This window comes from Parasteatoda tepidariorum, chromosome 4, assembly GCF_982258835.1.
Source record: "Parasteatoda tepidariorum strain Cologne lab strain chromosome 4, Ptep-v5.0, whole genome shotgun sequence".
NCBI classification, from domain to species: Eukaryota; Metazoa; Arthropoda; class Arachnida; order Araneae; family Theridiidae; genus Parasteatoda; species Parasteatoda tepidariorum.
Window position 1 is genome coordinate 41,263,839 of NC_141758.1, and position 20,298 is coordinate 41,284,136.

A 20,298-nucleotide genomic window follows, 5' to 3' on the forward strand; every position below is an offset into this window, starting at 1 on the left:
TTTTTTTTTTAAACTTGAATTCTAAAAAAAAGTGTTTAATGCAATGATTGTAGAATATCCTATTTTACTGGCTTCTTAAACAGTTGCCCAAAATTTTTTTATAGTTCGTATTTTTATCCTGTTTGGTATGTGTCCTGTTACAAAGGTTAATTAAAATATATAAGGATTATTACAATTCATATTATCTGTGGAAAATATCTCAATACTAATGTAATGTAACACTTGGTAAATTATTAATAAATTTGTTCTTTGCTTATTGTGGTTTCTTTCAAATTACATACTTCAAACAAGCATTTTTCAAAATTTTTAATTCAACCCATTTTGCTTTATTTAAAAAAATTTCTGGTAAATATCCTCATCTGATAATCAAAATTTAGATTATGTATTTAGAGATAAATTCAAGTTCTTGATAATGTTTTGATATAAAACTTGAAATCGAAATGTGTGAATCTTTAGAAGCAACTTTAATCATGACTAATGAAATAATTTTTCCAATTAGTTTTAGAAAAGGCAAAATTTACAGGCAATACTGGTAACCAGTTTTTGTCTTTAGAAAAAAAATTCCCAACTCTAACTACTGTTTAAATTTTAATAAATCTTGTAAGTTGATTTTAGAATGAATTCATATAGTTATGTTATTATAAATAATAAAATTTTGAACTTTCCAAAAATAAAATTTTTTTAAAGAATATAAACTTTAATACACGCATTATTGATGCTTCAAATAGTGTTCTTAATTAATGGGAAAATTACGTTTTTAAATTAATCTAAACTGATATTTTCTATTTTATTAATTAATGGAGCTGTTTAGGTGGAAAATTTTCCCAGGAGTATAAAATCTGTTCATAAAACGAATAAATATTTTAGTCAAAAAATCCTTAGAAACAAGTGATAAGATATTACTTTATTAAAAACTTCATTCTTTCAAAAATATACAAATAGGAAAAAACAGTAGACATATTTCAAGCGCTCTAAAATAGGCACCCATTTTCAAGACACGAAGAAAGAAAAATGATTTGAAATATAAAATGTGAAGGTACGTATTTTAAATCACTTGTTTCTTCGTATTCGCGTGTGGCAAAGTCTAAAAAAAATGCAAGCTTTAAATATGTCGATCATTTCCACTGTATATATTTTTTTATCAAGTTATGTCTTCTAGGTTGTTTCAAATACTGTTACATATTTAAAATAAAGTAATCTACTAAAATAAAAATTATCTAATTTTTATTAAAAAAAGTCGAAAAATAAAACATGCTTTTGAAATTTTATTACTCGAAAAATTCTTTTTATTTTTTTAAGGTCAAAAACCAGAATTCATCGAAAACTAAAATGTAAATTTATTAAAAACAAAGTACGCTTATATGTGTGATTACTTAACTCAAGATATCGCCTGCCAAAATTAATTAGCATATTTAAGGTTAGTTAGTTTAATTAATATTTAAGTTAAGGCCCCTCAATATATCAAGGTACATTCTATGAAAATATATGATTGCTGAAAAAAAAAAGTCTTCCGTTTTTTTTTTTCGCCCTCAGTACAATGGTTATTTAATTATTATTCAAAAATTAATTTTAAAAGCATTTCTAATTCAAATTAAAACTATCAAGACACTCCCCCCCTTATAAAACGAAAAAGTCGGTACGCGCCTTTCAGTTTCCAATCGTTACTTAAAACTCCTATCTTCAGAAAATCTTTATATCTATAAAATCTCCTTTATAGCCTTACACAATTAGTCCATATACATATATATATATACACACAATTTGTTTCTCACGAATACCATATATATATTCTTATTTTTTCAAAATCTTATTAAGAACACATGTTCTAAATTTTAGCTTTCCATTTTCTTGATACTTAAATGATTCATATACTTCCATTAACTATTTTTAGATTTTACTGTAAAAAATGGTTTAGTTGTTATTGCTTAAAACCCATTACAAAATCCTGTAATTTTCAGTGAAATATTTCAACTATTTTTAAATTTAACATTGAATAAAAAACTCCTCTGAAAAAAATACTCCAGTCTGAAGACATATTTCTTCTATCTCTGGTGACCATAGTTTTTGATGGTCTAAAAGTCGGTGAAAATCCTTTGATTTCTCTCTCTGGAGTGCCTACGTCCCCACCCACAGGATCAGGGGTCAATTTGCAGGTGCAAATGTGGGGGTGTCAAGACATACTGGCAGTTTTAATCAAATGCAGACTTCTTTGTTTAATCTTAGCATTAGCGTTATTTTGTAACCCATGTTTTAATGCTGGCTTTTAAATTTGAGAATGGAGTTGAAAAGAAAAATACATTCCGAATTGGTTAAGTTTTATCCTAGTTGCGTTTTAGATGAAGATTCAAAAAATGATGAATTAATAGTTCGTCTGAGTCTACAAGATGTTAGTGAAGTTGAAGATTTTAAGAACACACTAAGCAGAATTACTAATACGGAGTGGATCACCAAAAAGGAAAATTCTGATTCTGAAAGGTATGTTTATTCTAATCTTCTCCGTCAAAAACTATATGAATTAATAAAACTAGCATATATATGCAAAAAAAAAAAGATATTAATTTCTTTTAAAAAATATTTAACATAGTATATTATGAGAATTATTTTAAGCATAATAAGTCTATTGTCAGAAATTATTTTGAACCATGATCAGAATAAATCTTTATTGGTATTATAATAAAAATAAATGTATAAATTACTGACCAGAACAAAAAACCTTTAAGCCAAAAACCATGTTTTATAATCATATTTCTTTTTAGCCTATACATGTTCATGGGCATCCACAATGAGAAACAAAAGTGTGCACTGGAAAATCCAACAAATTTTAATTTTTAGTTAGCTGTTATTGCTATTAATTTTTTATTCTAAATAAATAGAAATATTGCTACTTTTATGTCATATTGCATCTTTGCAAATGCATTAACTCGGCCTATAAGTTGCCTCTTTTAATTTAAAGCTACAAACCTTATTTCTGTTAATTATATGTGGTTAATTAATGTTGTGATTAAAAAAAATTACATTTATCAGACAAGAAGAGCTGGCTTACTGTTTATCTTTTACTAAACACAGCCTTTGTTTATTTTTAAAAAAAATTCACAAAAAATAATTTTATTAATAAAAATTATATTACTTAATAATATTTTGAGTTTTATTTTAACATTAAAATGCATGTTAAGGATTTTTGTAGGCTAATAAAGTGCACAGCAATATTATGTATGATAATATGTAATTTTTTAAAGAAACTTTAAAAAAGGGGAAGAAATAAAAGACTTGTCACTAAGAATCTAGGATAAAATACAAATATTTCAGGTAGAGACAAATGAAATCTAAATTTTAAAAAAAAAATTAAAAAGGAGAAACATTATTTTGCATGCATTTCCCCTTTTCCCAAATATTTGTATTTTAAAAAAACAAATATATGGATAAAAATTTTATTTAGCTGTGTTTTCACAGTATTTACATTCTATTTTTACTATTCAATTATTCTTAAAAATAATTTTCACATCACTTTATTTTCAGCATTCGTGATTTCCTTTTTGTAATGATAAAGGCAATAATTTATTGTAGTAAAATTAATGATTAAAGGATGAAAAAATATAGAACAATCAGCTCTATTTTAAACATGGCATATATAGAACATTTGATTCATATCTTTTATCTTAATAGTTAATATAGGAATAGTAAAACAGCTACTATCACTGTATAAATTCTTGTTGATATAATAAAATGCCCTATTTCAGGTTTACTTTTTGGAAAAGATGGGTCTGTCAGCACAATCAACTTCATAAATCCCCTGATTCCAAAAGAAATGCAAATTGTAAAGCCCAAATGACCCTAATCATAAAGAAACTAACAAAACACACCATAAGAAAGGACAAGTTTTTGAAGCAATCACCTCCTTTACCAGTTTGGGTTACTCTGAGCACACAACACACTCATAGTGTTCATTCTGCAGAATCTCTTCGAATGTTAAGAGTTACTGAAGAGGTATGTACTGGCATATATATTTGTGAATAATTTGTTTGTCTCTTTTTTTTCTTTCAATAAAATAATTAGCTTTTTTGCATTTTCAGGTGAAAAACAACTTTAGTGAATATTTCTCTTCTGGAATGACTCCAGCAGAAGCTATTATGCATCATGAGACAAAATTTTTATTGGATAATAACTATGAAGATTTAGCAAATGCTTCTAAGAATCCTACGCGAAGACAGGTTCATTATTTGCATGATTGCTGGCGCACTATAAATTTAGGATCTTACTTAACCCCATTAGAGAAATTAAGAGAGAAAATTCCATCATATAATTCTAATGGTAAATTACTTTATTTTTTTTATTTAACTACTGATTCTGTATATTTAAAGATTTGAGAACTGTTTCATATACACTAATAAAAATTACGAAGCTGAAATAAAAAGGGAAATATAAGAACTTTATTATTTTAGAGAGACAATATTTTAAGCATAAATAATTGACCTCAATTGTTTGATCTATAAATAAGTAGCTTGTGAATTTTTTTTAGCAGCATTAATGGTACTACATCCTAACTCCATATGCTTTTGTCAATTCCTTGCTTTTCTCTTTAAAAAAAAAATTAATAATGGGAATTATAACTTTATTTGTTCATACTTTTCTTGGAAGGGAAAAAAAAACATTTTTTTCTTTCAAATTTTTGTATTTAAAAAAAAACTTTTCAAGCAGCTTTATTACAAGAAGTTAAATTTGAATTAGATTAATGTTAACCTCAAATTAAAAAAAAGGAAGAAACAAAGATATTTTAATATAACAATTCAACATAAGTAAAAATTATTTAATTAAAAATATTTTAAATTTAGGCATTTAATAAAATTTTTAAATATTTCTAGGTTCAATAATAAAAATCTATGATGTGAATGATGGATGGGCAGTGCTTCTTGTTTCTCCAATCATGAAAAGAACCCAATTTTTGGCAGCTTCAAAAGAAATGATTTTCATTGATTCAACATGTAGCTGTGAGAGAACGTCATCAACTCTAACAGTTCTATTGTCAGCAACAAAAGCTGGAGCTATACCAATAGCCACACTTATTCATAAATGTCAAACTACAGAAAATTATCTTAATGCATTCACATTATTAAAAGAAAGTTTTCCCAAATGCTTCGGAGGTGAAGATGTAAGTATTTATTTTTAAAACATCTTATTTACATAAAGCAAAGTAATGAAAAATTCATCTTTTCTTAAAAGATTTATAAAAATAACAATAAATATATTAATTTAATAGAACCTTAATAAATATAAGCAATCTAGATTCATTAAGTGAATAATTCCAAGAAACTGAAAAAAAAATTTTTTTTATTCGATAATTTAAAAATTTCATTTGCTTCAAAAATTATAAAAATGGAATATATCAACATGTTTCAAGAGCTATTTTATTCTGATATGTAAAAATTTTCTGCATTTTCCTCATTCACATAGGGCAGGGATGGCGAACCAATGTCACGCCACATAATATTTTGGGCACGCCACCGATCATGAAGTTCATTGTGAAGCAATTTACCAATTAAATTAAAATTCACAAAAACAAACATAAAAAAATAAACAATTATTAAAAAAAAATTACAATTAATGCCAAAAAACAATTAATTACCATAAAAAACAAGCTAAGAATAAATAACTAGCAAAAAAAATTAACAGACCTGCTTAAAATAACATCTTACAACCTAATATAAATTATTTGTCATCTAATTTGCAACAACAGAAGTCATACTGATGTTACTTTAAGTTGAATTACGCTTATAACTGAGACATTGCGAAATGTATTCTTTTTCATAGTAAATAAAGAGTTTTGAGTTGATAGTATTTAGTGTTATTATTTTCCCAATTATCACGAAGTCAAAATTGTTTGACGGTACGTTTATGACCAAATTAAACAATTTTTTTAGAAAAAATGGCACGTTGGTGCATAAAGGTTCGCCACCCCTGATATAGGGTGAATCTAGAAAATGGGTGCCTATTATAGAGAACTCGAAACATGTTTACTTTTTCCACCTTTACAATATTTTTAAAAAATTAAGTATTTACATAATCTAGATTATAAATTCAAGATTAATAAAACTTTTCACAGTTATTTAACTTAAGGTAATATAATATATCTCAAATGTGTCTTTGTCTTTAATACATACACAAGTGCATGACAACATTTTGATGAAAATTACCATTTGAGCTTAAAGAATGAAAATAAAAAAAAATCCTAACTATATAATTTAGAAATAAGCATTGAATTTCTCTAGTTGAGCAATGTATTGTTTCATTATACTGTATATTTTAAACATCTGATGGATTTAAAATTTATAAAATTTAGTCACTCATAAATTAATTTTCGACTCTGTAAGTACCTCTTAACTCTTTTTAAATAACTCTAAAACCAATGTTTTCAGAAAAAATATGAAAAATTTCTTTAATGAACAAATTTTAAAATATGTAGTATAAAACCTTTTGGAGCTTAAAAACTTTAATTAGTATTTCAAAACATTTACTAACTGAAGAGTTTCCATAAAGTTTCAATAGTTCCATTATCACTCATATATCATTAAGCCATAATAAAATAATAAGAATAATGCAGGGTTCCAACTCTTTAAACAGAGCAAAAATTATAAGACTTTTAAGGACTTTTTAGAAAAATTAAGGACCTTAAACATAGTATGATTATTTTTAATCGAATACCACCAGTGACACTTATTTACTTTTCTTAAAAATCAAGTAAAAAAAAAGAATAAGAAACAATTTTATTATAATGTAAGTACTGATATAATTGTATTAATTAACAGGGTTCACCGAAGTAGGACCAAATAATTTCAGCTAACCAGGGTTGGTTTTTTTAAAAAAAAAAATCTTCAGATTGTTAAATGTTAACAACATCTATGAAGCTAAACTGTATTCCATTTTTAATGATTTCACTGAAATTGAATTGTAAAATTTAGTGCAGAAATTAAAATTCGCATTTTTTCCATACATTTAAAAAGAAGAGTAAATAATGAAATCTGGGAAACACATTGAAAAAATTATTAAAACAAGTTTTTACATTTCGCTGTCAGGCACGCATAACATATTCAGTTGTGGGTCGATCATGCTAAATATTAAGTTACGCCAAAAAGTTTGTCTCTCCAAAATTCTCTGCCGTCAATGCATGGTCTCATTCTAGGTGATAAAAGATTGACTTTTTTAAAAAATATTTTTGCAAGACTGAAAAAATTATTCCTATTAAGTAATAGTGAAGCAGAAAAAATTAAGGACTTTTAAGAACCTTGTACCAAAATTAAGTACTTTTAATGGCCCTTATTTTCCAAAATAAGCAGTTTTTAAGGACCGTGGGAACCCTGTAATATCAGAAATGTTTCCATACATTTAACAAGTTATGTTTGTATGCTTCATGTCCATTCTTCATTAAAATGCCACTATTTAATATACCAGGCTTTGATATAAGATGGAAAAAAAAATTTTTATATAAATATTTGAACTCATCAAAGAAACATATTTTTCTAGTTCCCTGCCATATTCATGACAGACGACTCAACTGCTGAGAAAACTGCATTAGCCACAGTTTGGCCGAACAGCACTCAACTACTGTGCCATTTTCATGTAGCCCAAGCGGAATGGCGTTGGCTATTTTCAAACAATAGCAAAGTTCAGAAGGAAGAAAGACCTAGACTAATGAAACTTTTCCAAAATGTAAGTGTCATACATGGATTTATATTTCAACTAATTTCTTTTTAAACATCAATGGATCAATGCGAGGAATGTTAACAATATAGTATATTTTATAACATTAATTTGATTTTTTTTTTAAATTAAGCAGAAAATATTTGTTCATAACATAATTTATGTACATAAGGCAAGCCTCAACTCCAGCACTCACCATGGCTTGAAAAAACCTGGATTTCTTTGGGGAAAAAAAAAAACAAAAAAAAAAAAAAAAGACTAGTATAACTAAGGGCTAAAAAGTAGACACCGAAGGACTGGTTCATTCCTCATTCAGAGCTGAAGCTACGATTTCTCACCTCATGACATCTAGAAAAATCGCATCCAAGGGAAATAATTTTACTTAAATACTAAAGCCTTAGACTTACCCTGTGAAATTAAGAAATATATGCAATTATAATTATTAGATATAACTTTACTTCCATTACAATAAGATAGTAGTCTAATTAAATTGTTATTATTAATTATTTTTTAGGTAATGTATGCTACTACAGAAAGAAACCTTTCTGAAGCAGTAAGGGAAGTGCAGAAGGAAAAAAAGCATCCGCAATTTGTAACAAGATTTAACTCCTTTTTCCTAAGAAGAAAAGAATGGGTCTTGCTAGATAGATCCCTAACAAGGGATAATAATACCAACAACTATGCCGAATCAACAATTCGCATAGTTAAAGATATTGTCTTAAATAGGACAAAAGCTTTTAACGTTGTAGCATTGATAGAATTTTGTCTGGAGGTTTGGGAAAAATTTTTAGCAAGAAAACTTTTGGAATATGCACACTCTCGCAGGAGAAATGTAGACTTAATATTTAAATCGGTATATGAGAAGAGTAAATTCATAAAAGATGAAAATGTTCGAGAGTGTGCACCAAATTTGTTTGAGGTGAAGAGCGATAATGTTAATAAATCATACACTATTAACACTGATTTAGGGGTTTGCACTTGCCCTACTGGAATGTATGGGGCATTTTGCAAACACCAGTGCTTTTTCCTTATGGAAAAAAAACTTTCTTTGCCTAATGCACCCCCCATTTCAGTAGAGGAAAAATATGCATTGGCCAAATTAGCTTTAGGTGATAAGTGTCCCCCTCCTTCCTTTTTCTCTGAGTTTATAGAAAGAGATACTTCAAATCCTCCTTCACTAGAGGAGGAAATGTCAGCAGAAAATAACCAATCTTATGAAACCTGTGACATGGAAATAGAACCTCTCAATCAAAATGCTAATGATGAAAAAAAAAATGAAATGGCTGTTGAACTCGATAGAATAAAAAATGTTCTTTGTCAAAGTACATTAAAAAATAGAAAAGTTAATGATATTGTTAATAAATTAAAACAAATCAAATCAGCCGATGATTTTGACAAACTAATGTTTTTCAAGTCTACTTTTCGTGAAAGAAAAATTAAAGTCCAACCGACTTCTATTTCCAGACGGAGAGTAGGCTTGACTCGCACTAAAACAAGAGTACCAGGTGGACGGCCTCCTGGAAAAATAACCAAATCTCTAAAAAGAAAGAGATGTTTAAAATCAAGTATTATCAAAAATATACCAAACGCTAAGTCACACTAGTCAAATTAATAAATTTTAACCTATTCTATTGTTTTCAAAATTAACTTTAATTTTTTTGTTACAATTTTTTTTAAACATAAAATTTGTTCACTTAATAACTTAGTGTTAATAGTATCATATTACGGATTCACAAACTTTTGTTTTTTTCCAACTTAAATTTTAATTTAAAAAATTCTAATGTTCTATAGCCATTTTCTTTCTGATGAGATAATTAAATACATAAATTCAATTCAATCCTAACCGAAATTTTTTTAATAAATACTACAAATTCTTTTAATTACAAGGAAATATTAAATTTTTTAAAATCAATCTTTTGGTTATTTTCTGATGATATTTGGGTAGCTCTTTGCTATAAAGTTTAAATGGTAGACGATTAGTCATGGTAATAGTTTAAGAAAATATTTTAATGTATTCACAGGAATAAACTTGAAAACCAAATAATGTTTATTTCCACATTCCCTAACTGAATGACATTCTTGAGACGCCTTTAAAAACATAAGAATCAATTACAAGTTAAAAAATATATTTGTATTTCACTATTTTAATATATTCATAAACAATTTTATTTTAAATTACTAAATCTAATTAAACTACTAATTATTTGCCAAAACAATAATTTTCATACTAAAGAAATCTCTGACATAAATCTTTATCGATGTTATCATATCACTATTTGAAAATAGTTCATTTATTTCAACAAATCTTCAGTGTTAATAGTGTAAGATTTATTAATTTTGTGCAATCAAACCAATTATTTTTATTTATTGTAATATAGCTGTATTATCTCATGTGTATAATTAAGAGAAAAAGTTTTAACTAAATTACTCCAGACTAGGTTAAGCTGTAATATCCATATGCCTACATTAATATATATGAAAATTAAACCTTTCCATTTCGAATATCAAACCTAAACAATTTGTTTATTTTTCTTCATGTACTTATTAAATGCGGGAGCATTAAAGTTTCCATTCTTGCAGTTCCTGTGCTGAAATATTTAAGAAATTTTACTTTTTTAATCATTTATTTTATTAATGTTTTTTATTTTATTAATGTTTATTTTAACATGTGTTACTTATTTTATTTTTTATATGTTTATTTTAATGTGTACTCAATTCATTAATTAAATATTTGAGAAATGTCTTAAGATTCTATTTCTTTTCTTATATGCTTGTTTGAATGTTTACTAAATTCAGTTTAACTTAAAAAACAATTGAGAAAGAAAAAAAGGTTGCAAGATAAAAATCAGATTTTTTACACATATTTATGAATAGAAATGTAATTGTTAGTTGCAGCAATTGGTAAAATACCATAAAATAAATAAATGTAGGGTTTATTTAAGAATTAAAATAAAGTGAGAAATCAATTACATAAATTTTTTATTTCAAAAAACATTTGCAAAACATTTTTAGCACAAAATGGTATCAAAGACAGATATAAAAACCCTTTATAATATATACCTGGAACAAAATAACTTTGTATCTGCTGTATAATAGAAGAAAGTTCCAAAGAAAATCTCAGACCCTGCACAACAATTTTTCCAAGAATCTGAAACAAAAATCATACACAATCTTAAATTACAGTACATTTTAAAAATAAAATCACTTTAAAAACATCATAGCAACTGAATTTTTGATGAAAATTTTTCTACAAATTATGTATTAGATAAAACTATAGTTGGGGTTACGACAAAACCATAAGCCAGAAGGTAACGAGCCTAGCTCAATATCTAGGTTTTTTCGATAATAAAAAGTAAAATAAATCAACAGAAAACTTTAAAAAAAAAATTTTTTGCCCAGGGATAAAAAAAGTTTGTCTGAAATATTCTAAATATATATATGTATAAACAAAGGAATTAATAAAAGGAACGATTTAGGAATAGATATTTTAGTCTTCCATTTATGCGCATTATAAAATTACGGAAATGAAGCTTCAGAAAATGTAAAGCCTGTTTTAAATTATAGATAAACACACAAATAAAGAGAATTACTAAAAGCATGTCAAATCACTCCTTGGAATGTAAAAGCACATATTAAAACATTCACTGCACAAGATAATTAGCTACTATATTTTACAATAAATTAATTTGCTGCAATATCTTGTAATTAAAAAAAAAAACATCAGTTTGTATCTTTATAATACTTTTATTTTTATAATTTTTGCATTTGATTGTATGAAAAAAACTTTTAACACTTAAGTACAGATTACATAATTTTATGATTTAATTGGGTATACATAAATGTTTATTAGAATTAATAAATTAAGAGTAGACAAATAAATTATTCCAATAACGAACAAACAATTACAATGTGCATGCACATTTCATTAATATATGTTAATACATTTCATTCATCTTATACTTTCATGATGTTTATTATCCTACATCTTCACTACAAAATCTTTTTTACTAGTTTATTTGTATCATAATCTGTTAACAAAATTTAGAGTACTGAAATAATTTTTACTTATACATTCTTATGGGAATATGCATAGTTTCTGATTTATATTTATTACAGAAATAGTCAATTTTAAAGCACAACTTTATTTCATAATTTAAAAAAAAAATATATATATATATATTTGAAATTTAATTTTAACGGATAAAATTTGCAAACTTCTCTCTGTAGGTTCAAGCTATATCTCCTTGATAAACTCTGGATAGTATTGAAATCAACAGATACAGAACTGTCCGAAAAATCAGAGGTCTAAATACTGAAATATCAGATATCTAAAAATACTTATTGGTTGCTAAGACCATGCAACAAAGTTTTAAACTACAATATGACAACCAAGATATAAGCTACAATAATACACCTAGGTGAAAAAAATAAATATCTAGGTCATAATAATAACAATACATCCAGAAGTATACTGAAATCATTATCAATAACACAAAAAATTAAAATGATAACATTATGACTAAAACAATGATAACTATTATAAAAGGTTAAAAATATCATTCGGTACCAAAGATATTGACAGATGTTAAAATAACATAAATTATTAAGGTTGGAAAGCCTAGAAATTTATTATTAAATATTGTATTATGTATCATAAAAAAAATTTACCTTAAAGATATGCACGAATCATTAGGCATATTAATTTAAACTAAATGAAAACTATCTAAGTAAAAATAAATATCTGAATGACAAACTTTTAATAAGAAATTCTTTTATTTTATAACTTGAGGGATAAGCAATAATTATTTTAAATATTAATGAAAATTTAATTACCTCTTATGACTAAAACCAACCATTGCTCCTTCCATCTCCACCTGCATCTGAAAGGTAAATAAAACAAAAAAAAGGATTTAATGCTTATTATTGCATGCTAATTAATAATTATGCTCTTTTAAATATATATATTTTATTATAATAAACATTCTATTCTGATATATTAATAATAAAACAGTCTTCTGTTTAAATAACATAGTTCTGAACCAAAACAACTGGTTTTATCAGTTGCTGCTGAACTAATTTTTTTTATAAAGCAAAACTCCAATACATATCAAAATTAATGACGTAAACATAATTTATAAGAGCAATTTAAATTTTAATATATATAATTGCACCTGTAGCCTACACTAGTGCTATATCTACAGTAACTTCTCTTCCTGTTAGTAGTTTTATCTCTTTTCTAAAGCAGATAAACTTAACAATTTGCACATGGATGTCCAAAACAAAATTAAGCTATCTAGAAATTTACATATTGCAATTTAAAACTTTACGTTTTGGGGACATAACAGAAAAACGCAACAGCACAGCATTATTCAAACCTTTGAATACTGCATTACAGACACGTGTATCATTTATAATAAGCAATAAAAACCAATACTATTTAAATGTTTAATTCACTATTGCACGATTACATAATTATAATTTATTTAATTCTAGGATTGATTATGGAACGATGAAGTATGCTCAGCACATTCCGTAACTTTAATTAATGCAGGGAAAAACTAATGGCACACACACTATAGCGAGATGTATGGGGTGTTAGATAAACAGTAAAAGCAAAACAATTAATTAAAAACAAAATATATTAGAAATTTATCAGTTGTAATCACAAACAAAAGTTTAATGAAAATGATAAATTACTTACTTCACTGCATTATTAATCCACAGTTTCGCGCTCAACAGTTTCAACTGAAAATAACAAATAATAATGGTTGAAGAGCTTTGCTGATTCCCGCCACAGCACAGCGCCAGAAGACAGTATATGGCATGCTGCGCGCGCACAATTTTATTCTGACGTCATTGCTTAGAATTTCGTATTCCCGAGAAAGAGGGAAAAAGTTGCATATTCCCCGTCTTAAGGATTGGGAACATTACGGTTTGGAATAAATAAACATGTAAAATAAATTGATACTTGATATACTTGACGTGATTTACTTGTAAAATAGGTCAAATTCATTTAGTGTTTCTTATTTTGTATTGATATTTTTATTTGATTCGTTAATTAAAATACGCCTGTGACTAGACTTAAATACTTCTGAATAAAAGGTTTTTAAATAGAAAATAGAAGTTGCAAATAGTCAAAAATTATAGCTACAATTGTAAAATAATAAAACAAAGAGTTGCTAAACTTTCTATTAAATAACATATTTTCTCAAGTTTGAAGGCAAAAAAATAGCTCCTAAGACTCAATATTTTACTTCGAAATCTAAATGAATGGCAAATACGGAATGTAAAAAAATATATTTCAATTCAGTAACAAATGGTTCTTTTTAAAAGGATTTTCAAAAAGGCAACTCACAGAAACTAATTTTTTGGAAATCACAGAAAATGATTCTTTTATGTATTCATTACTACATGAAGCTTAAATGTACTCAATTTAAAGTTTTATTATTTGTTATTATTTCCCTTTTTTTGCATAAACTCGCTAATTTCTCATAATTTGTGATTATAGATATTAATTATTCATAATTTTTTTTAAGAAAACAAAACCTTCATACACGTGAACAAACCCATCTAAGGACTGAAAAATAAATAAGTATTTTATGTTTTATTACAGTTCTTGTCCTTATAAATATCAACAAAAGTTCTTCATGATTCATTAACAACTATCTCAATAGAGGAACTCAAGAGATAAATCTGCAGCACATTCTTCATATCCACTACTATCCCAAAGAAGTATTATAAAAATAATTACTGTACAAATTCAATTTAATCTAACATAAATGTAGCAAAGATTGCAAACATGTGTATAAAAACAAATAATTTAGGTTTATTAGTTTTAGTTTTGGTGTTTAAAAACAAGTTATTTATACAATGTTAAAAAAATCGTGGAATAGATCCTTTTTACAATAAAAATTTTTAATCAAACAACAGAAAAATAATTGTTTACTATCCATTTTAGTTGCGAGCTCTCAAACCAGTTTTATAATTTTGATAGGAAGTAAGTTTCGAGATGTTTTGAGAAAAAAAAATCTCATCAATCTTTTCCCAATGTTTTTTTTTCTTTTCAATTTTGAGATTAAAAATAATAATTTGCGGATACTGTGATAATTGAAAGTAATAATATTATTGAGTAATTTTTTAAAAAGGATATGCTTGGACGTTTGAGTGGCAAGTACATATTTTTTTTCCAAAATGTTTTAAATATTGAATTTTTTTTTCTCCCAATGCCCACCTGTGTTAACATCCGTCAATTCAGGCATATACAGGGCGATTTTGTTGGCCTCTCTTTCCGGGGCACCATATTAGGTGGGTCAACGTCGCTCCCATAGTGAGGACAGATAGTACAGAGAAGGAAAGAACATCCATGCCTTGCCCGGGATTAGAACCCAGAACCTTTCTGATGCAAGGACAGCTCCCTGCCCCCTACACAGGCCGGTCGGCTAAAACACTGAATATTAAATTAAGTAAAATAAGTTGCATTTTAAAAATGCAACAAATTTAATTTTTAAAATACAAATTCTTAATATTATTAATATTAGAAATAATTATTACACATATAATGGAAATAATTACTAGACAGAATATCTGTAATAATTATTATGCATTATTAGACATTATTTATATGTAATTAATATTAGAAATAATTATCAGACATATCGGAAATAAAATAAAGATTCGTAAAACTATGCTCTAGTCTTTTCCAATTGTTTAGAAAATTGAAGCAACTGTAAAATAGCGTTGCGTTTTTTTCGCTCCGTAAAATCAATACAAGAATCAAGAAACTTAATTTAAAAATTAGTCAATAATAAACATTTAGTAGTTTTGTTTTATAAATTTATAATTATTAGCAAAACAACATCATGTTTTTGTTATAAAATAATCTGCCATGTAGTAATAAATTTTAATTTCTACAAAAAAATTGTACCTTTTTTTTGGCGTAATGAAATGATGTATCTATGAATAAAATGTAGCGTCTCTAAAAATGATCCCAACTGGCATAATTAAGTGTAAAAACAAAGTTACCAATTATGAATGATAAAGCTATTTCAAATAACAAAACAATTATGTTTTTTGTTTACGTTTGCATTTAATTCTATTTCATAAAAATTAGTTAGCTTTAAAGGATGAGACAAGGTTTTTTTGTTTGACATGCTTGTTTTTTCGAAAAAAAAAAAATTTCTAACACAGCTTTCAAATCTAAAAGTAAATCATTGCTAGTGTCGGTCGTGGAATTAACAGATTTTCCTCTTGGCTATAATATGTACACAGCTGTAAGAAACTAAGTGGTTTTATTAGCCGAGCCTAATTGGTGAGATAAAATTCTTGTAGTTTAACCGTATTAGGCAAAAGCACAGTTAACACAGAGATGCCAACTTGCTCCGGGCAGCAAATATATATTTTAAAGTGGTAGTTCATCAAATATGATTCTTGGTTTAGTAAATTCAATTTAGTAGATTTTTATTCATTACTATTTCTAAACAATTTGTAGTTTTATATAGTTCATCAGTTTATAATACTTAAGTCATGCTAACATTTTAAAAGGCTAGAAAAAATAGTCAAATATTTTCGAAATTTACTGTGTAGTTATTTACCGTTTTTTAAAATTATTTTGGAGTGTCCAGAGCAGTTGGCATCTCTGTTAACAGATTGAATACCATAGTTTACGGTTATTTGACAGTTTTGCTTGAGTATGGTAAGATGACAATTAAATAAATTATTATTTAATCATTTTTCTGAGAAATTTCAAACAATGTGATGAATGGATGAAATTTTGATGTTATGACGTAACAACCAGAATCGACCATGGTGCACCAATCCTGAACTACAACCTTGAGGTTTAATAAGCTAATCTGATGTAACACAAGAGAAAAATTCGTTAGACTATCTCTAGTTAGTGGAACTATAAGTTATCGGAACCCTTTATTCTCCTTTATAACGGATTTCAATATATCGTGAGGAACAATATATGAAGTATAGCGGCCCTTCTAAATGATAGAATATATTAATATGCATTTTGGAATTAAAAATGTAATAAAAAAATATGTAGCTGCAGTTTTTTTTAGTGTTATCTATATTCTTAGACTGGTAAAAATGCAAATTATTGGCACTAGGTTGTTTTTGTTCCCTTTATTATTTTTAGGCATAAATATTTATATTATATATATATATTATAATATATTTAAATAAATATTCATATGAGCCGTTATTTTTGAATGTAGCATAAGTACATTTGAAGCAAATTACTCGTTTGCGTACTTTCTTCTTCTTACGATATTGTTTCAGCAAATTAAGTGTTAAAAACATCCCCCTAATCGATTAACTTTTGCCAACGTTCTTAAATTATTTTTAACACTAACCCTTATAAAAAACTTTCCACTTTCGAAAATAACGGCACTCCGAACAAGGTCCTAAACAATGATTTCGTCTAACAGAAGAATTTTATTGTAAGTTGGTTTTAATATTCTAATTAGTTTTATCAAATAAATTGTTGCTTTACTTTAAATATGAGCGAATTTCTGATGGTTTGTTTAGATTTCAGTTAGACGTCTTCTCATCTATTCGTTGAGTTACATCGGTCTACTGAAAGACGTATATAACCGGCTTTGAACAGCCTACCCAATTTTGGCTTTACGACTACCAATGTTCAACTCCTTAGTCTTGTAATTTTGAATCCAATCTGGGAGACTAGAGAACTCCTAGATCAAGTATTGGGAGAAATTTGCCTTGGTGGAGGTCTTTTAGATGGAACTACACCACATTTGCGTCACGTGGAGAGGATTACTATGAAAATATCCCACGGTTATCTTGACGGCAAGGGGACTCTAAGCCATGATTCGACTGCCACTGAGGATCAACACTGTTTTCGGTGCGAGTCGGGTGCAGATTCATTTCAACCTGCCATCGTTGGGATTTGAACCCGCCTCACCTCTTTGGGAGGAGTACAGTACAGCTACAGTTCTTAGTACCAAAATATATCAGTACAATGGTGTTAGGATCATTCAAAATAATTGAAACGAAAATAGAACTAATTAAGTCAAGCGAAAAACAGAAAATAAAATATTAAAAAATTACAGCACAAAACACAAACCGTATTTTAAAATGCAAGTACTGAATTCAAATGAATTTACACGTACTGGAATCTTTTAAGAATTAAGATATTTCCGTAATAAATTTGCCAGATTACAAAATAGAAAAACAGAAACTCTAATAGAGGTTAGAAGCGTAATTAGAGGGGTCTTTTATGGCGTATTCTTACTACAATACTGAAGCACGTTTGATTCGTTAGTTACCTTGGAGTGGCCCACAAATGGATGTGCGCAAGATAATAATATTATACTAGATAATTCATAGTTTATTAGTTACTAATTAATAAGGTTGATAACTAAATATATAATTTGAATCGTTTTAGAAAATTAATATTTATTTAAAAAGCAAACGTGATTTGCCAGGTTTGTACAGATTTTTGCCACGGATTTACCCAAATTGGATTTGCACATGCTAGAAGTATAAATTTAGTTAGCAAAGATGTTTTTAGTAAATTTATTAATCCTAATAACATGCAATTAACTTAATGATTTTATATATAACTTAATTGCATTAGTCTATTTCCTTTTCTCTCTTTTCTTTTGCACGCTCCTTAGCCTTGTAATTTTGGAATCCACTTCAAGAGAACGAAATCAAGTAATAAGAACAAATTCTCCCAAATAAAGTAACGCGCGAAATTTGCCTGCGTGGAGGTCTTTTTGATAAAAGCAAATCCCATACCTGCCAACTTTTATTCTCTTCCATTATTATTTTTCCCAGTGGTATTAAAATGGAATTAAAACTTCAATTTTAAGCAAACAAATACGTTGTATTTGAGAAAACTTAAGTTGACAACCATGACAGTAACGCATATTAGTATATATGTGCTTAATTTTTGTAAGAATAGTGGTGATCAATATCATTTAAAAATTAAGATTATAAAAGAAAAAATAGTATATAATTACTACCACTTTAAATATGAAAATAAATTCTTCCGGAAAATCCGGAAGAGTTGGCAGGTATGAAATCCGCATTTGCGTTAGATGGAGAGGAAAACGTCGAAAAACATCATTTGTTAGCCCCACGGCAAGGGGACTCATGATACGTCAACCTCTGAGGACATTTTACGTCAGCACTATTTCTGGTGAGGAATTCGTATTGACCAGTAATCGCTGAGATTCAAATCCGGGTCATCTCGTTGGGTAACTAGCGCAATATTTCTTCAATACAAAATCAAAATTCAGTAAGTTGTGCGAGGCGAAAAAAAACCAAAAAAATGTAGATTTTTGCTAACTGTCTTTTTCATATTTTTATTTTTTAAATATATAGTTAAATAAATTAAGAAAATAATGGAATATTAAGAAATTAATAAAATGATGAAATTAAAATAAAATAAATTTAAAGAAATAAAATATTAAAAAATTAATAAATAAAAAAATTTAAATAAAATAAATGAAATAAAATTAAAAAAAACAATAAATAAATAAATGTTTTTTTTTAATGGCGGGCACTTGGAATTATTGTCCATTGGCCACAGAAAGTGCCAGAACTGCTAACTCTCTTTTCGTTACGCAGTGGGCACCTGTGGCAATGCCACGGCGGTGGAGCAGCTTCACCCACGTCACACTACCACAACCCGTCTATGCGTGTCACATTCACAAACAAAGGAGAAAGGAACACAGATAGAGAGAAAGAAACATCCATGCCTTGCCCGGGATTCGAACCCAGAAACTTTCTGAGGCAAGGACAGTTCCCTGCCCCTTACACAGGCCGGTCGGCTTAAATAAATAAATAAAAAAGTTAAATTTCCTTGATCAAGGCTAACCGAAAAGTAAGAAATTCATTATAAATTTTAAAGTGCATTCAATACTATTTTCATCTATAGTTTATCAATGACCCTCTATTAATTTCTAATGCACCTCAAGTACTGAAAATTTTACCAAAGCCACCCTAAAAGCTTTCGCTGCCCTTTGGTTGAAATTAAAGGCCACGTTGCGAAGCCATGCCTAAGAACATAACATAAAAACTATTGATTTGATTAAATTTTCTTGACAGTTTTGTATTTTTACTAAAAGTGTGGTAATAAGAATTATAATTTTGATAACAGGAATTTCAGCTATGCCATTACCGTAAAAACGAAAAAGTATCATGCATTATGTTTTTATTACCAGAATTTATTTTCGGTTTTATTTTTTACCTGAAATGTTTTTATACAAGTATGGCATTTTTACAGGATTTTTTCTTCGTATATAATATATAATATGATAAAAATTAAAACCCCAATTTAAGAATGATATTTAAGAACTTTTTGAAAATTGAATTGTGAAATTTAATTAATCAAAAATATTCAATTGGCACTTTAATATTTTCTAAGTTCAATAATTTACCTCATTTATAACCTGTCCTTGAAATTTTACCATTGACAATCTGACGACTCGATTAACTTAACAATAACAAAATTATTCTTATTTAATGTTTCTTCCTTTTTACTGGCATCAATTTCGTTTTATTTTCTTATTTATCTTTACTAATTACATTTCTGTTATACAATTCAAATTGAAAACAACAAACTATTTAACTTGG

General features: G+C 27.2%; 1 protein-coding gene and 1 long non-coding RNA gene across 2 annotated transcripts; one reads left to right on the forward strand and one right to left on the reverse strand.

Moving 5' to 3' along the window:
• The first annotated feature begins 1,820 nt into the window (after positions 1–1,820).
• Positions 1,821–9,506, forward strand: LOC107448933 (uncharacterized). Its single transcript, XM_071177000.2, has 6 exons — positions 1,821–2,475; positions 3,738–3,984; positions 4,071–4,308; positions 4,860–5,146; positions 7,516–7,701; positions 8,207–9,506. Exons 1-6 carry the CDS (start codon positions 2,276–2,278, stop codon positions 9,293–9,295), a joined length of 2,247 nt encoding a protein of 748 aa, XP_071033101.2. The 5' UTR covers positions 1,821–2,275; the 3' UTR covers positions 9,296–9,506.
• A 1,148-nt stretch (positions 9,507–10,654) lies between these two features.
• Positions 10,655–13,538, reverse strand: LOC147810918 (uncharacterized). Its single transcript, XR_015433023.1, has 3 exons — positions 13,394–13,538; positions 12,526–12,572; positions 10,655–10,840 (listed from the first exon to the last, which is right to left on the reverse strand). It is a non-coding gene; the product is annotated as an uncharacterized LOC147810918 (long non-coding RNA).
• Between the last annotated feature and the right edge of the window lie 6,760 nt (positions 13,539–20,298).

Coding starts and splice junctions, on each gene's coding strand:
- LOC107448933 (XM_071177000.2), top strand. CDS start 2,276: ATGGAGTTGAAAAGAAAAATACATTCCGAATTGGTTAAGTTTTATCCT. Junction 5,147..7,515: donor AATGCTTCGGAGGTGAAGAT/GTAAGTATTTAT, acceptor ATATTTTTCTAG/TTCCCTGCCATATTCATGAC. Junction 7,702..8,206: donor TAATGAAACTTTTCCAAAAT/GTAAGTGTCATA, acceptor ATTATTTTTTAG/GTAATGTATGCTACTACAGA.